This window comes from Amblyraja radiata, chromosome 23 (genome assembly GCF_010909765.2).
Source record: "Amblyraja radiata isolate CabotCenter1 chromosome 23, sAmbRad1.1.pri, whole genome shotgun sequence".
In the NCBI taxonomy this organism is placed as follows: Eukaryota; Metazoa; Chordata; class Chondrichthyes; order Rajiformes; family Rajidae; genus Amblyraja; species Amblyraja radiata.
This window is the reverse complement of record NC_045978.1, coordinates 20,516,475-20,536,138: the sequence shown is the minus strand read 5'-3', so window position 1 is coordinate 20,536,138 and position 19,664 is coordinate 20,516,475. Positions and strand designations below refer to the sequence as shown.

General features: G+C 43.7%; 1 protein-coding gene across 2 annotated transcripts in view; it reads right to left on the bottom strand.

Moving 5' to 3' along the window:
* Positions 1–6,938: 6,938 nt before the first annotated feature.
* The window catches only part of col9a3 (collagen type IX alpha 3 chain), an 81,462-nt gene continuing 68,736 nt past the window's right edge, over positions 6,939–19,664 (bottom strand). For both annotated transcript variants that reach the window (XM_033041686.1, XM_033041685.1), the window contains exons 30-32: positions 11,996–12,178; positions 10,435–10,512; positions 6,939–7,938 (exon numbers count right to left, since the gene is read on the bottom strand). In XM_033041686.1, coding sequence (XP_032897577.1) covers positions 7,754–7,938; positions 10,435–10,512; positions 11,996–12,178 — 446 coding nt within the window. In that variant the 3' untranslated portion in view covers positions 6,939–7,753. The remainder of the gene's footprint in view (positions 7,939–10,434; positions 10,513–11,995; positions 12,179–19,664) is intronic.

The window sequence follows — 19,664 nt, the reverse complement described above, 5'->3', positions numbered from 1 at the left end:
ATCCTGTCCAGGGACTCCGGCAGTTCTTTCAGGATAGGCAGCGGTTCACTTTTACCTCCTCCAACCTCATCTATTGTATCCGTTGTTCAAGATGTGGACTCTTATACATCGGCGAGACCAAGCAGTCTGGGCGATCGTTTAGCGGAACACCTTCGCTCAGCCGCATGAACCATCTGATCTCCCGTTTGCTGGGCACTTTAATTCTCCTTCCCATTCCTGCACAGACTATTCTCTCCTCCATGGTCAGAATGATTCCCCTACCTGTCTCAAGGCTGCTCACACGGAGCAGTCTTTTATCCCTTTCGTACAGCCGACAGGAACTTCTGGACTTCGATTCCTTTCTGGGCGATCTCCATCTCGCTCCTGAGCTCGTCGGAGCACCGGAGCCGCGGAGCTGGAGAACGCCAGCAGAGCTGCGGGGCTGGAGAACGCCACCGGAGCCGCGGAGCTGGAGAACGCCACCGGAGCAGCGGGGCTGGAGAACGCCAGCGGAGCATAGAAACATAGAAACATAGAAAGTAGGTGCGAGAGTAGACCACCAGGTCCGTCGAGCCCGCACCGCCATTCGCTCATGGCTGAACACTAAACAGACACACTTACCCACAAACAGTAGACACAAGACACAGAACACAAGACACTACCCTCCCCTTTATACCGCTATCACCCCTCTCCACCCCAAGAACCTCGTGATCTCCTGGGGGAGGCAAAAAACCGGATAAAAACCCAGGTCCAATTCGGGAAAAAAATCCGGGAAATTCCTCTCCGACCCCAATCCAGGCGATCGACACTTGTCCAGGAGATCACTCAGGTCTTACTATACTAACCATACCTAGGTCCATATCCCTGCCCTCTCCCCGTAGCCCCTTATCCCCTTGGCAGCTAAAAAACCATCTATTTTAGACTTAAATATATTTAACGTTTCTGCTTCCACTGCTACCGGAGCAGCGGGGCTGGAGAACGCCAGCAGAGCAGCGGGACTGGAGACCGCCACCGGAGCAGCAGGGCTGGAGACCGCCAACGGAGCCGCAGACCGCCAACGGAGCCACTGAGGCGCGGAGCAACGGGGCGGCAGAACACCAGTGCGCACCAAGCCAGCTCGGCCGACCGGAAGCACCAACAGACGGCGACGCGTACGAATGCACCGCCGGGGACGCAGAGGTGGGTTAAAGGCCAGGTTAGAGCTAGCCCCACACAGGCTAGCGATTCCTAGCCTTTTCCTCGCCAACGTGCGCTCACTGGCAAACAAAATGGACGAACTCCGGCTAAGGATCACCTCCCACAACTGGATCAAAGACTGCAACATCCTGATCTTCACGGAAACTTGGCTCAACATCGACGTTCCTGACAGCGCCATCCAGCTAACGGGGCGTCATTTACTCCGAGCGGACAGGACAACAGACTCCGGTAAGACCAGAGGTGGGGGTCTGTGCATTGATGTAAATAAAGCATGGTGCACGGACTCCACCATCATCGAGAGTCACTGCTCAGCTAACCTTGAGTTCCTCTTGGTTAGATGCAGACCGTTCTATCTGCCCAGAGAGTTTACCTCCACTGTTGTGACTGCAGCCTATATCCCTCCTGATGCTAATGCCAAGCTTGCAATGAATGAGCTGCATACTGCCATTAGCAAACAACAGACTCACAACCCCGAGGCAGCCTTCATTGTTGCGGGTGACTTCAATCACTCCAACCTGAAGACTGTACTCCCCAAATTCCACCAACATGTCTCCTTCGCCACTAGAGTAGACAAGACACTGGACAAAGTCTACCCTAACATGGCTGAAGCTTACAAAGCCGTCCCCCTCCCCCACCTTGGTCAGTCTGATCACCTCTCATTGTTCCTGCTCCCTAAGTACTCCCCACTCATCAGACGGGTTAAACCCACTGTGAGGACAGTTAAAGTCTGGTCAGAGGAAGCGGACTCCATACTTTAACAGTGTTTTGGAAACACTGACTGGAAGGCGTTTGCAGCCCAGGCCACCCTTGACTCCCACACGGACATTGATTCTTACACATCCTCTGTTCTGGACTTTATAAACTCCACCATCAATAGTGTCACCTCCCTCAAACGGGTGACCATATTCCCGAATCAGAAGCCATGGATGAACAGCGAGGTCAGGCTACTGCTGAAAGCATGGGACACCGCTTTCGGGTCAGGCAATGCTCGAGCCTACAGTTCATCCAGGGCTAACCTGAAGAGGGGCATCAAGAAGGCCAAGCACTGCCATAAGCTCAGGATTGAGGAGCACTGCAACAACAACTCCGACCCCCGACGCATGTGGCAAGGCATCCAGGCCATCACGGACTATAGACCCACCAACACCACCCCCACATTCAGCGATGCCTCCTTCCTTGAGGAGCTTAACCACTTCTATGGCCGCTTCGACAGGGACAATCTAGAGACAGCCATCAAGGCTGTGCTCCCTGCTGATCACGAACCCCTCACACTCACCCCCTACGACGTGTACGTGGCACTGAGTAGGACTAATGCACGTAAGGCTGCTGGCCCTGACGGCATCCCCCGGCGCGTCCTCAGGGCCTGTGCTGCGCAGCTGACAGACGTCTGGACTGACATCTTCAACCTGTCACTTGCCCAAGCAGTTGTCCCCATGTGCCTTAAAACCACCTCCATCATGCCGGTGCCAAAACACTCCACTGCGGCAAGCCTCAACGACTTCCGCCCAGTTGCACTTACTCCCATCATCACCAAGTGCTTCGAGAGTCTGGTCCTGGCACACCTCAAAAGCTGCCTACCCCCCACATTGGATCCCTATCAGTTTGCCTACCGCAAGAACAGGAGTACGGAGGATGCCATCTCAACGGCACTTCACTCCGCCCTCTCCCACCTCGACAACAGAGACACTAACGTAAGAATGCTGTTCATTGATTACAGCTCAGCATTCAACACTATTATACCCTCTAAACTGATCACCAAACTCGGTAACCTGGGCATCAACCCCTCCCTCTGCAACTGGATACTGGACTTTCTAACCAACAGACCCCAGCCTGTTAGGTTAGACAAGCACACCTCTTCAACCCTCACCCTGAACACCGGCGTTCCACAGGGCTGTGTGCTGAGCCCCCTCCTCTACTCCCTCTTCACCTACGACTACACACCTGTACATGGTACTAACACCATCTTCAAGTATGCAGATGATACAACGGTGATTGGCCTCATCAGCAACAACGATGAGTCGGCCTATAGGGAGGAGGTCCAGCTCCTAGCAGCATGGTGCGCTGACAACAACCTGGCCCTTAACTCCAAGAAGACCAAGGAGCTCATTGTAGACTTCAGGAAGTCTAGGGGTGGCACGCACACCCCCATCCACATCAACGGGACGGAGGTGGAACGTGTTTCCAGCTTCAGGTTCCTGGGGGTCAACATCTCCGATGACCTCTCTTGGACCCACAATACCTCAACTCTGTCAAGAAGGCTCACCAGCGTCTCTTCTTCCTGAGGAGACTGAAGAAGGTCCATCTGTCTCCTCAAATTCTGGTGAACTTCTACCGCTGCACCATCAAGAGCATCCTTACCAACTGTATCACAGTATGGTATGGCAACTGCTCTCTCTCCGACCAGAAAGCACTGCAGAGGGTGGTGAAAATTGCCCAACGCATCACCGGTTCCTCGCTCCCCTCCATTGAGTCTGTCCAAAGCAAGCGTTGTCTGCGAAGGGCGCTCAGCATCGCCAAGGACTGCTCTCACCCCAACCATGGACTGTTTATCCTCCTACCATCCGGGAGGTGCTACAGGTCTCTCCGTTGCCGGACCAGCAGGTCCAGGAACAGCTTCTTCCCTGCGGCTGCACACTACTCAACAATGTACCTCGGTGACTGCCAATCACCCCCCCCCCCCACTCCTCACCCAGGTAAAACACTATGACCGTATGCATGTAAATAGATTTATTTATTGAAATCATATTCTATGTAGCTCTTCCAGGGAGGTGCTAACTGCATTTCGTTGTCTCTGTACTGTATACTGACAATGACAATTAAAGTTGAATCTGAATCTGATCTGAGTGAGGCTAAATGCAAATTGGAGGAACAGCATCTCATATTTTGCTTGGGCAGCTTACAGCCCACAGCTTACAGAATATGATTTCTCTCACTTCAGCTAGCCCCGGCATTCCCTCTCTCTCTATCCCCCACCCCTCACCCAACTCTTCTCATTTTTACCCTAGAAACAGCTTACAATGGCCTGTTTCCTTTATCATCGTTACTTTTTTGCATATCCTTCATTCATTGCTCCACATCACTGTCTGTCTCTCGTTTCCCTTATCCCTAACCAGTCTGAAGAAGGGTCTCGACCGGAAACATCACCCATTCCTTCTCTCCAGAAATGCTGCCTGTCCCACTGAGTTACTCCAGCTTTTTGTGACTATCTTCAGTTTAAACCAGCATCTGCAGTTCCTTCTAACACACTAGTTTTTCTAAGCTGCTTTTTCTCCAGTACCTGAATAGCTCAAGTTAATGAGCAGCACCCTCTAGTGGTGTGTTAGAAGAAAGTTGGATACAGAAGTGGACATCAACATTTTATGGGCTATAGCTGAGCTGTAGACCTTATTGAATCAAACCTTGGTATTGGATTGGATCACCCACTATATTCTAATCGTACATCTGTGTAACATTGGCTGAGTTGTCCAGGGCATATGCTAATGAGGATAAAAAACTGAAAATTAAAACATCAACTATAGGAAGAGTTTTGCTCAATGAATCCATGGGAAGCCAAGAATATATGTCACCCTAACAAAGGCTTAATTGATGGCAAGCTCATTCTTAGAACTTAGTGTTAGTTTAAGGCCCTGGAACACTTCCCGATCACTTGGCTATAGAATAACTAGGAAGGTTATCAGCTACAAAGATATGTGGTTTTAACTAGTTAACTTCCTCAGCTTTAGCTATTGACAAAGCTTGTTGAAAGTCAAATATGTTGTTTGTCAATGGGGAAATAAGTTTGCACATGGCATCAGATGAGTAGGACCACACCTACATTGATTTTCTTTAGCAGTGTGACGTGAACAAAGCTAGCTGACAAAATGCAACATCAAAGTATTGCCTTGGAGAACTGAACTATTTATAACAACATTTGTGAAAAGAGAAAGTATGGTCATAATGTTTCACAGGAATTGGATAAATATATTGTTTTTTCTGCACAAAAAGCAGAGGAATGGGATTAATTGGATAGCTGCAAGCCATTACAGACAAGATAGGTCCAAAGGTTACTTTCGGTATTCCGAAATTAAAACCAAAATGTCTATTTTAATTAGCCAACAAATAGGTTTCCAGAATGTTCCTGTTGTCCTGTGTCTCAAACATTTTAAGACAGTTTATTCTCAGGCAATAGTCAGGTATAATGACAGACAGCACAAACAAACTTCCACTTGATGAAAATTCATCGACCATTCATAGATAACCATGCTCAAACCTTGACCACAATAGTCATTTATTACATTGGTAAAATATCCATGGCTGAGAGTAGTCTTTGCCTAAAGAAGATGCACTTTAAAATAAAAAACTGCCCATTCTTTCCCTTTGCCATTGGATTATAATTGCTGTTTGCACATAATAGCTTAGCTGCACCACAGAGTAGAATTGTGTTACCCTTGTAATTATGAAAGTTGAATAGGACTATTGGAAAAAGTAAGGAATTGTGTCTCTATCCAGAAAAAATCTGTTAGATCTGTGGAAGTGCTGCACTTATAGCTTGGTCAGTGTTGTCTATCAAGTAATTCAATTATTGAATAATTTTTAAATACCCCTAAATTCTCACTTTCCTACATATAGTTGTAGGCAGTATTACTGCATTAATCTAGTTCAGTACTGTAACCTGATAGGATGTAGATACTGGCATCCATCCCAAATTGCCCATGAAGGCATTGTTACAAAAATGTTTAATTCAAAGATTCAAACCACCTTGTTGAGTTATTAGTTTGCAATAGTTAATCTGCTTTTAGTTCCTTTGGTCAGGTTGCCAAAGATAACGGTGTCCATTAAATTTTCAGCTTAGGATCTGATCATTGTCATTTTACTGCAAGTTATGATTTTAACCCTGATTTGAGCAGGAAGGTCATCACATCTATCCAACCAGGATGAACCCAGTCAAAACTAACAATAGGACATGGGATGTTGAACATGATGTATTTTACTTTCTTTTGTTGGGCCATGGAGAGCAGGAATATTTCACTGGTTTTCATGTGCAAGATTCATGATTCAAGAGTTAGTAGTCCAGTTTTGATACCTACCTTGCCACCTATGTAAAGTTAAAAGTTAGTTGAGACCTAAACCTGTAACCTGACATATTAACAAGTTTTGTACTGACTCGCCCAGTCCATAAGAGTGCATCAAAACTCATCTCTGCTCTACATCTCTGCTGGCACATTACCAATTTTCAGGATTACTCGTTCGCATCTGTGATACCTCAATATTAAATAGTTTCCTTTGTGCATGCTGTGTTCTCTTGTCAAATATCAGTGCTACCAATGCAATGTTTACATCTTCCCGAGAGTGTGTAGAAGCTGACAAAAAAAATGCTATACATTACCAAAAGTCAATGATATTTCCCTTTTAACCAGCACAGCATCTTATGAATGGTGTATCATGCTGGTGAGAGAGGCATCTGATTATAGTCATGCACATCTCACAAAGATAGCTCTGCAGTTAATCCAACAGCCATGCAGCCCTTTCCTGTTCACTGTTTAGTCAATTGTCTATTGAATGGTGTCATTAAATCTACTTTCCCAATCTTTCAGGCAACACCTTTCAGATCACAAATAACTCAGTTTACAAAATTCTGTTCATCCTGACCCTATAAATACTACTCAAGCTTCATTAACTTCTTGTCTGAGCTGGAACTTTAGTTCAGATTGGCAATTGCTGGGACTGAGTTAAGTTGTTTCTTTTTTTTCTGAAAAGTGGCTTTATTCATTATCTTACAACAGTTGGTGGCAACAGCTTTATTTTACAGACAACAGGCACCCACAAAAAATAAATATTTAAAGTCAAGGTTACAGCATCATATTTAGTGGATACAGGAGTTTGATAGGGATTTATTCATTTCGGGAAAATGTTACACAAGGAGATGGTTACAGTATATAGTAACACAAGCCATAAATTGTTATGTAGAATTTACAATAATTATTTCGGTTTCTGTACACAAAATGTGTAAAACTAATAATGATGCACCTTGAGGGGTGGGTATGATCAACCATATTTCTGTTCAATAAAAATGCACATAGGTACAAATGTTGTAAATCTCTTTTGTCCCTGAACTGGCATGACGTTGGGAGATGTTATTGAATCTGAATTTAGGTTACTATACAAAACCTTGAGCGTTAAATTTATATCGTATGTACAGTGTAACCCCTCACAGTTAAAATACTTTAACATGAACAATTATTAAAGGGTGCTTCTTTGAGATAAGCATTAATAATTGATAGTATTATTTAACAGACAATGACAAGAAAGTGTAACTGAATTATAGGGACTGTTTAAAATGTGTTTTAAAAAAAAAAACTAACCAGAGTAGACTAACTCCAGATAAATCTTTACAGATCTCAAACAGAATTGAAAATGATCTAGAAACACATGATTAAAAATGATTTGTATATTTTTAGCACCTCCTCATGAACATATACTACACTTTTAGTACCAGGATCCGAAACATTGATGAATTGTCTTTTTGTTGTCTCTTTCTATTTATTGAATCTTGGGGCTGTGCTTCAAGTTTTCTTATTTGCTTCTGTGATCATCCGGTTCATGATTTTTTGGAAGATCCTGATTTTACTGCTGCAATAGCTCCCTGACAGGCAGAGGTGTCACAGATTCCTGGGGTTCCCATAGCGCCATTCCTCCCAGGACGTCCTGGCTCTCCTGGATAACCTGGATCTCCTTGTGCGCCGTCTCGACCATTTTTACTGAGTCCCATTGTGCCCACGGGACCTAGAGACAGGAAGGAGATGGAAAATTATAGAAAATACTGTAGGAGTCCCCTTGGAATAAATAGAGTGGAGGAAATTTGTTGCAGATTTACAAGCTGGTAACAAAAACTGTTAACATACATTTAAAATGCTGAAATATCCCAACATACATTCCAGAGATAAATTCAACCAAAAATGGCTATTGCTGCTTCCTTAAAGATAGATTCCATTAACTACCTTAAAGATAGAACACACATTTCACTTTGCCAACTAACACATGTGACAAATAAATGTATCTTGTATGTATCTTGGATCATCTTCCCTATACCTAGACTATTTGCCCGTATTCGGCGTGTATTCTTCTTTGGTGTGACACTATCTTTATCTTTTCTTGAGCATCACAGCTAGATTATTTGTCCTGATTTTTTTTTTTGCCTTAAAGGGACATAGTGTATATTAATTATTTAAGTGTAAGCATTGGTGGACTATTTCCATATATTTGAATGCATTTCCCCAATTTACCATAGCCAATTTTTGTTTTTGTTGTTTATATTGTTGAGATATGCAGAATCAATGCACACAGGGCTGAGAGTAAAATACTGGCATGAATTAAAGTTGGTTTGCAGCAGGAAACAGAAATTACAAATAAATTAAACTTTCTCAGGGTGATCGCTGTTTGCCAGAGACATAAAATTGTGTGGGATTGTGAGTTCTGAGGATAACGTAAAGAGGCTTCAAGACTGCATAGACAGACTGAGTGAGCAAATGCATGACCGATGCAGTATAACGTGGATAAATATGAAGTTAGAAACTTGTGGAAAAAACAGGATGTTGATAAATTGGGAAATGGCCTCGTGCACCATTCATTGAGAGCAAATCATGGTTGCACAAGTAGTTAAGCAGGAAAATGCTATACACGGTCTGTACAGACTTTGTACATTCTCCCCGTGACCGCTTGGATTTTCTCAAGGTGCTATGGTTTCCTCCCACACCCCTAAGACGTACAGGTTTGTAGGTTAATTGACCTTCGTAAAATTGTAAATTGTCCTTAGTGTGTAGGATAATACTAGTGTATGGGGATCACTGGTTGGCGTGGACTCGGTTGGCCGAAGGGCCTGCGTGCTCAGCCCCCTGCTGTACTCACTCTATACTCATGACTGCGTAGCTGGTCATAGTGCGAACTCCATCATCAAGTTCGCTGACGACACCACTGTTGTGGGATGTATCACTAATGGGGACGAGTCAGAGTATAGAAGAGAGATCGACCGACTGACCAAATGGTGCCAGCACAATAACCTGGCCCTCAACACCAACAAAACCAAGGAACTGATTGTGGACTTTGGAAGGGGTAGGATGGGGACCCACAGTCCCGTTTATATCAACGGGTCGATGGTGGAGAGGGTCAAGAGCTTCAAATTCCTGGGCGTGCATATTTCTGAAGATCTTTCCTGGTCCGAGAACACGGATGCAATTATAAAGAAAGCACATTAGCGCCTCTACTTCCTGAGAAGATTACGGAGAGTCAGTATGTCAAGGAGGACTCTCTCTCTCTACAGGTGCACAGTAGAGAACATGCCGACCGGTTGCATCGTGGCTTGGTTCGGCAACTTGAGCGCCCAGGAGCGGAAAAGACTACAAAAAGTAGTAAACACTGCCCAGTCCATCATCGGCTCTGACCTCCCTACCATCGAGGGGATCTATCACAGTTGCTGCCTCAAAAAGGCTGGCAGCATCATCAAGGACCCATACCATCCTGGCCACACACTCATCTCCCTGCTACTTCAGGCAGCAGGTACATGAGCCTGAGGACTGCAACGTCCAGGTTCAGGAATAGCTACTTCCCCACAGGCATCAGGCTATCAAACTCAACTGAAACAAAACTCTGAACATTAATAGACCATCATCTGTTTATTTGCACTTTATCTGTTTATTTATTCATGTGTGTATATATTTATATAATGGTATATTGGCACACTGATCTGTTCTGTATTCATGCCTACTATATTCTGTTGTGCTGAAGCAAAGCAAGAATTTCATTGTCCTATCTGGGACACATGACAATAAACTTTCTTGAATCTTGAATCTTGAAGCTTGGTGAAAGAGATGCATTTTAAGAAGTTTCTCAAAGGAGGAAAGAGTAACAGAAATAATTTAGGAGAAAGCTGCAGAACACGGGACTGAGGCAGCTGAGGGCACAACTGCTAGTGATATAGTGAAGGAATTCAAACAATGTTCTTGAACTATTCCAGATATTCTTGAGGATGATAGAGCTGGAGGAAATTGCTAGCAATATTTATTGACTTTTCTGAACAAATAAATTGCATTTTGAACATCACAGTAAGTGCTTGTTCTTTAAACATTCTACAGAATGATTATTAATGTAATAGCATTTCAATGGATTGAGAAACAGTCATAAAATTCACATATTTTGTGGATTTTTGAGGGTTGTTGGAGGGAAACAAAATTATTGAATTAAGAGTACAAATTTGTTAAGCAATAGCTAAGATCTACGGCATACCTGCAGGTCCTTGGGGTCCTACTGAACCATCAATTGCTTTGCCAAGGACACCCTTGTCTCCCTTTATACCAGAACCACCTTTTGAACAAAGAGAAACATTCAAATTGAGCATAGTACTTTCAATGGTGCTTTCCGAGGCTGAAAATAATTACAGAGGAGAAAAAACAACCCACACAACTGCAGGAACTCGGCAGGCTAAGCAACATCTGTGCTATGAAAGGAAATTATGTTTGAAGACCCAAAACAATTCCTCTAGAAATCCCTGACTCTCAGTCTGAAGAAGGGTCTCGACCTGAAACTTCACCCACTCCTTCTCTCCAGCGATGCCTCTCCCACTGAGTTACTACAGTATTTTGTGTCTTTCCCCTCATATGCTGCTCAACCAACTGAGTTCCTCCATTAGTTCATTTTTTGCTCCAGATTCTAGCATCCACAGTCTCTGGTGTCTCCAATCAATTATCGCAATTGTTCTTGTTACATTAACAGCATTTCTTGATGTACTTAAGGGAAGTAGTGTGATTTATTAGAGAGACAAAAGAACTTTAGACGCTGGAATCTTGCAGTGAACAAAAAGTGCCGAAGAAGAAAGGTCCCAACTCGAAACCTATCCATGTCCTCCAACGATGCTGCCTGACCCACCGAGTTATTCAAGCACTTTGTTTGTTTTTTTCTTACAGAGATGTTGTCTAACCCGCTGAGTTACTCATGTTACTTCTAGGCTGGTGTATTAGTACAGTTGAAAATGTTTTTATTTAAAAAATGTAAAACAATATTTGATCTGCCCCCTCTGAGGACTTTGAGCTTTAATAATTAAAAATATTGTGCAGAACTGTTTGCTGTTAACATGGCTGCAGGATGAAATCTCAAATTAAAAAAAGTTCTTTAAACATTACCTATTACCATTTTTGTGCCTAAAATAATAGTTTAATTTTCAAAGCATCTTTAAAGGTCACCGTTGTGATTAATTCAACCTGAAGGTTTTACCGATGAACCCTGCAAAAACTAGCACAAAAGAGTCATGGAAACGGTACAGGCAAAATATTGTATTGAGGCTTTTGAAATTCCTAACCATTATATTTTCTACAATAGTCCAAGGTTGATTGCATGAGTCACGAAGGTGGTTCACCACCTGCTTTTCAAGGGCCATTAAGGGTGGCCAATAACTGCTGGGTCTGCCAGAGATCCTCAGATCTCGGTAATAAATAAATAGCTTTCCAAATTACTCGAACAACACCAAGATGATCAAAGCCAAAATGTCCTAGGTCACTGTAATTTTCCAGGTGCTGAAGGTAGTCAGTAGCCTTTGGATTTTAAGGGAAACAAAGGGCACAGATGATGTCAGGAACAGTCACCTTGTTATTAAACGAGAAAATCTGACAGCAGAGCGGAGACCTCTTCTTTGTGAATGCAAAACAGCAGCCAATGTACATTTAGCTTACGCAGTCAAAGGCAAATTTCTTCCCTACTTTTTAACTTTATACATTTAGCTTCAGGTACACTTGAGAACCAACTGACAGGTCAGACTTCAGGTGAAGTTAAAAACCTTCCACCTTGCTCTTACCTCGAGGTCCTGTGTCACCGAGCTCTCCCGATGGTCCACTCAGTCCTGTTGGACCTGACCTCCCTGGGTGGCCAACTTGGCCCTTATGCCCTGGGGAACCTGGAGGTCCAGGAGGTCCACGCCGTCCTGTCATTCCAGGCGCCAGTGGCCTCCGTAGGTTGTTTGCTAACAAGGCAATTTGATCTGGAAAAGTAATAATCAAAACATTCAATTCCATTGTTAAATTTGCACTGTTGATGGAATTATAACTAAAGTTCCTATGCTCCTATGGGTCATGCATAAATCAACAAGCCTCCTTGAGATTGTGAGGGATATTCTCCGCCAACAATACACAGGGAGTTCAATACCAGCCAAGTCAAAGCCATCATCAGCACCCCATCTATCACCCTGAACATTCACTTCTTCAATCATCCTTGCACTGTGGCTACAGTTTGTATCTCAATCTACAAAATATACAGCAGTTACTTACTCATGCTTCTTCCCTTGAGGCATATGGGAATTCCATAGCCTCTAAATTCCCTCCATGTCACAGAACATTCTGACTTGGAAATCTATCACTTGGAAATCTATCCACTTGTCACTGGGGCAGAAGAAGGCCATGAGACATAGGAGCATAATCAGGCCATTCGGCTCATCCAGTCTGTCCTGCCATTCGAATCTGGAACTCCTTGCCTAATAGCACAGTGGGGGAATCTAAAGTTTCAGTTTATTATTGTCACGTGTACTGAGGTACAGCAAAAATCTTTGTTTTTCAAGCTATCCAAATAGATCATATCATAGATATAATCCAGTAAAAGTACAACAGACCACACTGAATAGAGTGGTTCAAGATGTTGCAACTCCACCTTAACAAGGATGGACATTGAAAGCTGACCTGACCACATTCCATGTCTGAATTAAAACAAAGCACATTGCAAATATAGTCATACAGCACGGAAACAGTCCCTTCAGCCTAACTTGCCCATGTCGACTAAGATGTTTCATCTACACTAGTCCCAGCTAACTGAATTATCTTTTATAATTCTGACTTTTCATTATTACAGTTATTAAGTTAGAAAGAAGAATTGTGTACTGTAAAGCCTTTCATATCTTCATTATGTCTGTAGTGTTTCACAGTGAACTGAACTAAATGTTGGGAAGTTTCTATTTTGCTTTTACCTCAAGCATACACAATTCCAATTTGCAATAACAAGATTGCAATGGAGAGGCAGCCATCCTATTGCTGATGGGGAAGATGTTGGTCAACACATCCTTGCTTCTTTGAAGGAAGGCGTGTGATCTTTTATATTCACCTCAAGAGGCAGGTGGCGCTTCAGTTTCATGTTCATCCAAAGTCAGCATCTCTGGCATAGCAACAGTATTACCAAGTATTACCAAGACATGCGATGACAAAGCATGGAATAAGGTTCAAGCCCGTGTCTCATGGCTCAAGCTTGGCTAATGAGCTAGTTTAGTTTAGAAATACAGCGAGGAAACAGTCCCATTGGTCTAACAAATCCGCACCTATCACCCGTTCACACTAATTCTGTAATCCACTTTTGCATCAATTCCCTGCACACCAGGAGCAATTTCTAGAGCCAATTAACCTACAAACCCACATGTCTTTGGGATGTGGGAGTAAACCAGAGCACCTGGAGGAAACCCACATGGTCACAGGGAGAACATGCAAATTCCACATAGACAACCTTGAACATTGTGCTGTGAGGCAGCAGCTGTACCAGCTGCGCCACTGTACCACCCAAATTTAAATCTGGCACTCAACTTCACTCCAGCAGTGCTACATTTGGAATTGTCTTGCATAACAATATTTGTGCTAATCTGGTTGAAGGTCATGATTGATTACACCAGTCAGCAGAGAAGATGAGATGAACACAGAGATAGTATCCAACTTCTGTTTCAATGAATTGCAGGAAGAACAAATACCAAGAGTGGAGAGGCAGTCAGTGTTTGAAATCCTGATAATTAATACATTACAGCAGGAGATGAAGAGTTGATTCTCTTTTTCAATGCCTTATTTGGTGAGGAGTGCATGTCCTCAACCTGAAGAGAATCTGGACAGAGTGCAAGATGACACTGAAGATTATGACTGAGAAACGTATATATATTTAGTTCAGTCAGAATTTAATTCCTTGATAATTAATTTGAATTGTGTAAACGTACCAATTCAATTACATCCATATCCTTATTATCTATATTACTAAAAGTCTGATCTTGACCACTTCCTGTTCTGTATATTGATTTTAGAAAAAACGCTGCCACTTACGGCTGTGATTTTTGGCCATCTTACTCAGAGTCCCCCTCCGCTGCGCTGGACAAGAGGATTTTTCCCATCGATGAAAGATAAAAGACTTATTAGTGTTTAAAAAATATTGAGATTCTCTCTCCTGAAGGCCACGCCCCTTCCGGAGGGACTATAAAACCTGGAAGTGTTGAGTGCCTCAGTCAGTTTCTGCAAGATGGGGGAGCGAGAGGGTTACGTCTCTCAGTCTGAGCTGTGAATAACACTGAACACATATCTACTAAACTGAGTGGTTTTACTGACCTATCAGTGCCCTTAATGTGGTTTGAAAATATAGTTTGGAAATGCTAAAGCTGTGTTGCCTTTGGTTTGGAAATGCTAAAGCTGTATTGCCTTTGGTTTGGAAATGCTAAAGCTGTGTTGCCTTTGGTTTGGAAATGCTAAAGCTGTGTTGCCTAATTAAAGTTGCCTTGCCTAATTAAAGTTGCCTTACCTAATTAAAGTTGCCTTGCCTAATTAAAGTTGCCTTACCTAATTAAAGTTGCCTTGCCTAATTAAAGTTGCCTTGCCTAATTAAAGTTGTCTTGCCTAATTAAAGTTGCCTTGCCTTCTATATAATTAAAGTCTAATCTTGACCACTTCCTGTTTGCACTTTATATTGATTTTAGAAAAAACTCTACCACGTACGGCTGTGATTTTTGGCCATCTTACTCCTCTGCTCAACAGGTGCCGAGGATTTTTCCCATCGATGAAAATTAAAAGAGTTATTAGTGTTTAAAAAATGTTGAGATTCTCTCTCCTGTCAATCACGGCATGAAGGCTGTGCCACTTCTGGTGGGAGGGGGGAGGGACTATAAAACCCAGAAGTGTGGGCGTGGCTCAGTCTCTAAAAGATGGAGGAGGGAGAGGTCACGACTCGCTGTCTTTAGTGGCCTTGCACCCTGCTTGAAATGGTATGAAACGGCACTTGAATTTGGTGGCCTTGCGCCCTGCTTGAAGTGGTAAGAAACTGCACTTGAATTTGGTGGCCTTGCACCCTGTTTGAAATGGAATTTCAAGGAATAGCCGTGAGACAACTGCCAGCCCACCAGTGAGTGAGTGAGCTGCCCGCACAACAGACTGTGCCGCTGCCCAAAAATCCATTCGGCCCACAATGTCCATACTAGCCCTTTGGAAACCAGTCTCTTCAGCCCACAACACCCATACTAGCGCTCCAGAAAGCCCCCCCCCCACTGCACTCTATCTCTGCACCTCTCTCTCTCTGTCCCTGCCCCTCTTTATCTGTCCCTGCCCCTCTCTCTCTCTGTCTCTGCCCCCTCTCTGTCTCTGCCCCCTCTCTCTCTGCCCTCACTCTCTACCCCCCCCCTCACTCTCTAGACCCGCCAGTGAGTTGGGGGCTATGCATTAGTGGATAGGGCAGAGATGGGGTAAAAGGAGCCAATGAATAATATTAATATAATATGAAGGGGGGGTGGTTAGTGTGTGTGGGGTAGTTAGTGTGTGTGTGTGACGCTGCAGGACCCCCCCCCCCCCGCAACCGTGCGTTGAGGGGACGGGACTCAATGGGTCCCACGGTCTAGTAACTATTAAAACTCTGATCTTGTATATGGATGTGTGTGATCACATCTTCTCAAAAAAGCGATGCGTTAATGCTAAAAAATTTACATATTCCGATAGAGATTTATCCCATGGAGTCCAAAATCGTCTTAGCTGAAAAATGTGTGCATTATTTCTCAAGTTATTAATCAAAATGTTCAAAAATCTAAAAAAACTTGGGGAAAAACCCTGCTTATTCCCTGTGCTTACAGCTGTGATGTCGCAATGGGATTGTAGCCCTGCTCGCAACATTGTTGCTATCCAAGTGCACCGAGTCCTGCTCGTCCTAGCAAGTGCAAATGAATTTTTTTTAAAGTCACAGTACACTGAGTTCTGCTAGCTAGCAAGTGCAATTGCATTTATTTTTTTAAGTTTAAAAATGGGGGAGGATGAATAAGGCGAAATGAGCAGCCCCTGCGCAGTCGTCGGTTATGGGTGAATGGTGGAATATTGCGTTGGGGAACGGGTTGCGTTGGAGGACCAGGCCTCCCGCGGGGGCTATGGGTGAGTGGTGGAATATTGCGTTGAGGAACGGGTTGCGTTGGGGACCAGGCCTCCCGTGTGATGGACCCAATGGGTCCCACTTGGTCTAGTAATTCTATAATATTAGACCAGTAAAACATTTAAAATGCAACTTTTGTTCTGTGGAATCAATGGCTATACTGGTGCTTATCACTGATATCATTTGGAGTTTTCCCCAAGTACAAGGGAACAATTTTTCAATTCTTGGCTAATGCATTCAACAACATAATAAAGCGATAGCCTAATGTTTTAGATTAGTTTAGAGATACAGCATGGAAACAGGCCCACGAGACCCGCACCAACCACCAGTTCACACTTGTCTGAAGAAGGGTTTCGGCCCGAAACGTCACCTATTTCCTTCGCTCCATAGATGCTGCTGCACCCGCTGAGTTTCCCCAGCAATTTTGTGTACCTACCAGTTCACACTTGTTCTGTGATTCCACTCATGTATCCACTCCCTACACACTAGTGGACAATTTAGAGAGGCCAATTAACTCACAAACACGCACGTCTTTAGGATGTGGGAGAAAATCAGAGCACCCGGTCAGAGGGAGAATGTGCAAACTCCACATAGACTGCACCCGAGGTCGGGATCAAACTGCTGTGCTGCCCTTAAACCCATTTACACAATATTACATTAATTTTCAAAATAATAACATCAATTTATTGGACTTTAAAAGTGCTGAAATAGTCATATGAAGTAATGTTAACAGATTCAATCAGTAACTTCTCCAGGCAGCTGGTCTGTGTTTATATATCATAGTTGCTGCTCACAAATTAACTCCATTACAAATTCTGAACATTTGCAATTAAATGTTTCAAGTTAGCCTGCACAATACGTTGACCATTGCTCAGTGAAATTTTAATAGGCTTGAAGGAGTTATTGAACCCAACAGTACCATCTTGTTTCACATGTCCCACTCTCATTCAAACATTTATTTACAACTCGTTGGCAAAGTTCAAAGCATTCGCCACAAATAGTCAGCTGATTGTATTTAAAAGGAAAATTTGATCAAGTGTCTTATCAGTGAAAAATAGTTTTGTTGAAAAATTCATTTCATTTGCAAAACAAAGGAATTGGCAATTAGTACACAATGAAAAAAGATCTTGGAAAGAAAGAGCAAAGAGCACTATTCCTTTTTATAAAACAATAAGAATGGAAATGAGAAGAAAAGGACATAGGTTTAAGGTGAGAGGGGAAAGATTTAATAGGAATCTGAGGGTGGTGGGTATATGAAACGTGTTGCCAGAGGAGGTAGTTGAGGCAGGTACTATGACAACATTTAACATACATTTGGCCAGGTACATGGACGGGAAAGGTTTAGAAGGATACTAGACCAAGTGCGGACACGTTGGGTCCCGTTCCCTCAACTCAACATTCCACCACTCACCCATAGCCCCCAACTGGCAGGCGCGGCTGACGTTTTTAAAGTCTAAAATGGCAATAACTTGTAAAATATAAGATCAATGTGAATGCATCTCACTTTCCCTCTTCAGTCCCCTATTCCCCTCCTCCATTATCCTCCCTCTCCCCACCCTCCACCAACCCTCCTCTGCTTCCTGCCCTCACCCCCTCCCTCCCCTCCTTTCTCTTCCCCCTCCATTACCTCGCCATCACTCTTCCTACCCCTTTCCTCCATTCCCCCTCATCCCCAGCACTCCTTCCCCTCCTCCTCTTCACCCTCCCTCTTCTTTTCCCTCTCCTCCTCCTCTCCCCTCCCTTCCTCATCTCTCACTCCCTCTCCTTTCCCCTACCCTCAGTCACGCCCTCCCTGCATAACCCCTCTCCCTTCCCTACCCCCCTCCTCTTCCTTTACCGCTCTGCTCCCCCACTCCTCACTTACCCCCCTATCCTACTCCCCCTCAATGAAAATAGTGATTAAAAAAAATAATGAAACCTCTCCCCTATCCTACCAACCGTGCCCCCACCACAATAAAAATCGCGATTTTTTAAATGTAAATGAAATTTGGGGTCCCATTGTGAAGTCATTGTGAGGTGGAACGCTGCTGTGTTTTTTAAAACTTTTTTTAATGTAAATGAGATCCCATTGTGATGTCATTGTAAATGAAAAGGGAAGAATTTGAATAAAACAGATTTTTATTATATTTTATGTAAATGAGATTAAGGATCCCATTGTGACATCATTGACAGGCAGGGCGTGGAAAAGTGTTGGAAAGTGGCTTTTAAAGATTAAAATGTCAATAACTTGTAAAATATAACATAAATCTGAACGAAATGATGAATGGACTACCCAGGACAACGGTGAGTAAGGTGGGCCAAAAATTGTGGAGCTATCGTGTACCATTTTGGCGGAGTTTTGGAATTATCTGCGCATGCATTCAAACAAACAAACAAGATGAAAGTTTTAATAATATATATACTAGACCAAGTGGGACCCGTTGGGTCCCTGTCACGTGGAAGGGCTGGTCTCCCAATGCAATATTTGACCACTCACCCATAGCCCCCAACTGCAAAGGTGCGGCTGACAGGTTCCCGTTGTGACGCCAGAGATCCCTGTTGTGACGCAAGTCACGGCAACCCTCCCCAAGTGCGCCTTGCCATCCCTCTTCTGACCTCTATCCTCCTGCATTCCCCCTCATCCACAGCACTTCCTCCCCCTCCTCTTGACCCTCCCTCTTCTTCTCCCCTACTCCCTCCCTCACCTCTCCCTACCCTCAGTCACTCCCTCCCTCCATAACTCCTCTCCCCTCCCTACCCCCCTTGACGTCATTGTGAGGTGGAAGCTGCTGTGTTTTTTAAAAGGGAGTTTTTTTAAATGTAAATGAGATCCCATTGTGACATCATACGCTGCGAACTGCCAGTGCAGGTGGAAGAGATTTTTGTCCGTCGTTTTTGTAAAGTTTAAAATGTGAATAACCTGTATATTATACCATCAATCTGAACGAAACTTGATACACCACACCACAGGATAATGGCGAATAAGGTGGGCCAAAAATTGTAGAGCTATTGTGTACCGTTTTGGCGTAATTTCAGGATCACACTCACGGACAGACAGACAGACAGACAGATAGACAGACAGAATCGCAGACATAATAACAAACAAGATGAGAGTTTTAGAGACAGACAGACAGACAGACAGACAGACAGACAGACAGACCAAACGTGGATAGCTGGGACTAGTGTAGATGGAATATCTTGGTCGGTATGGGCAAGTTGGGCCGAAGAGCCTGTTTCCGTGTTGTATGAATCTAATATAATAAATCTCACAACATTCTTATCTGAAACTCTAGGTGCAGTCTTGGAAACCTGTTTTATTTACTATCCAACAAGCAAACTTTACCCACACTGAA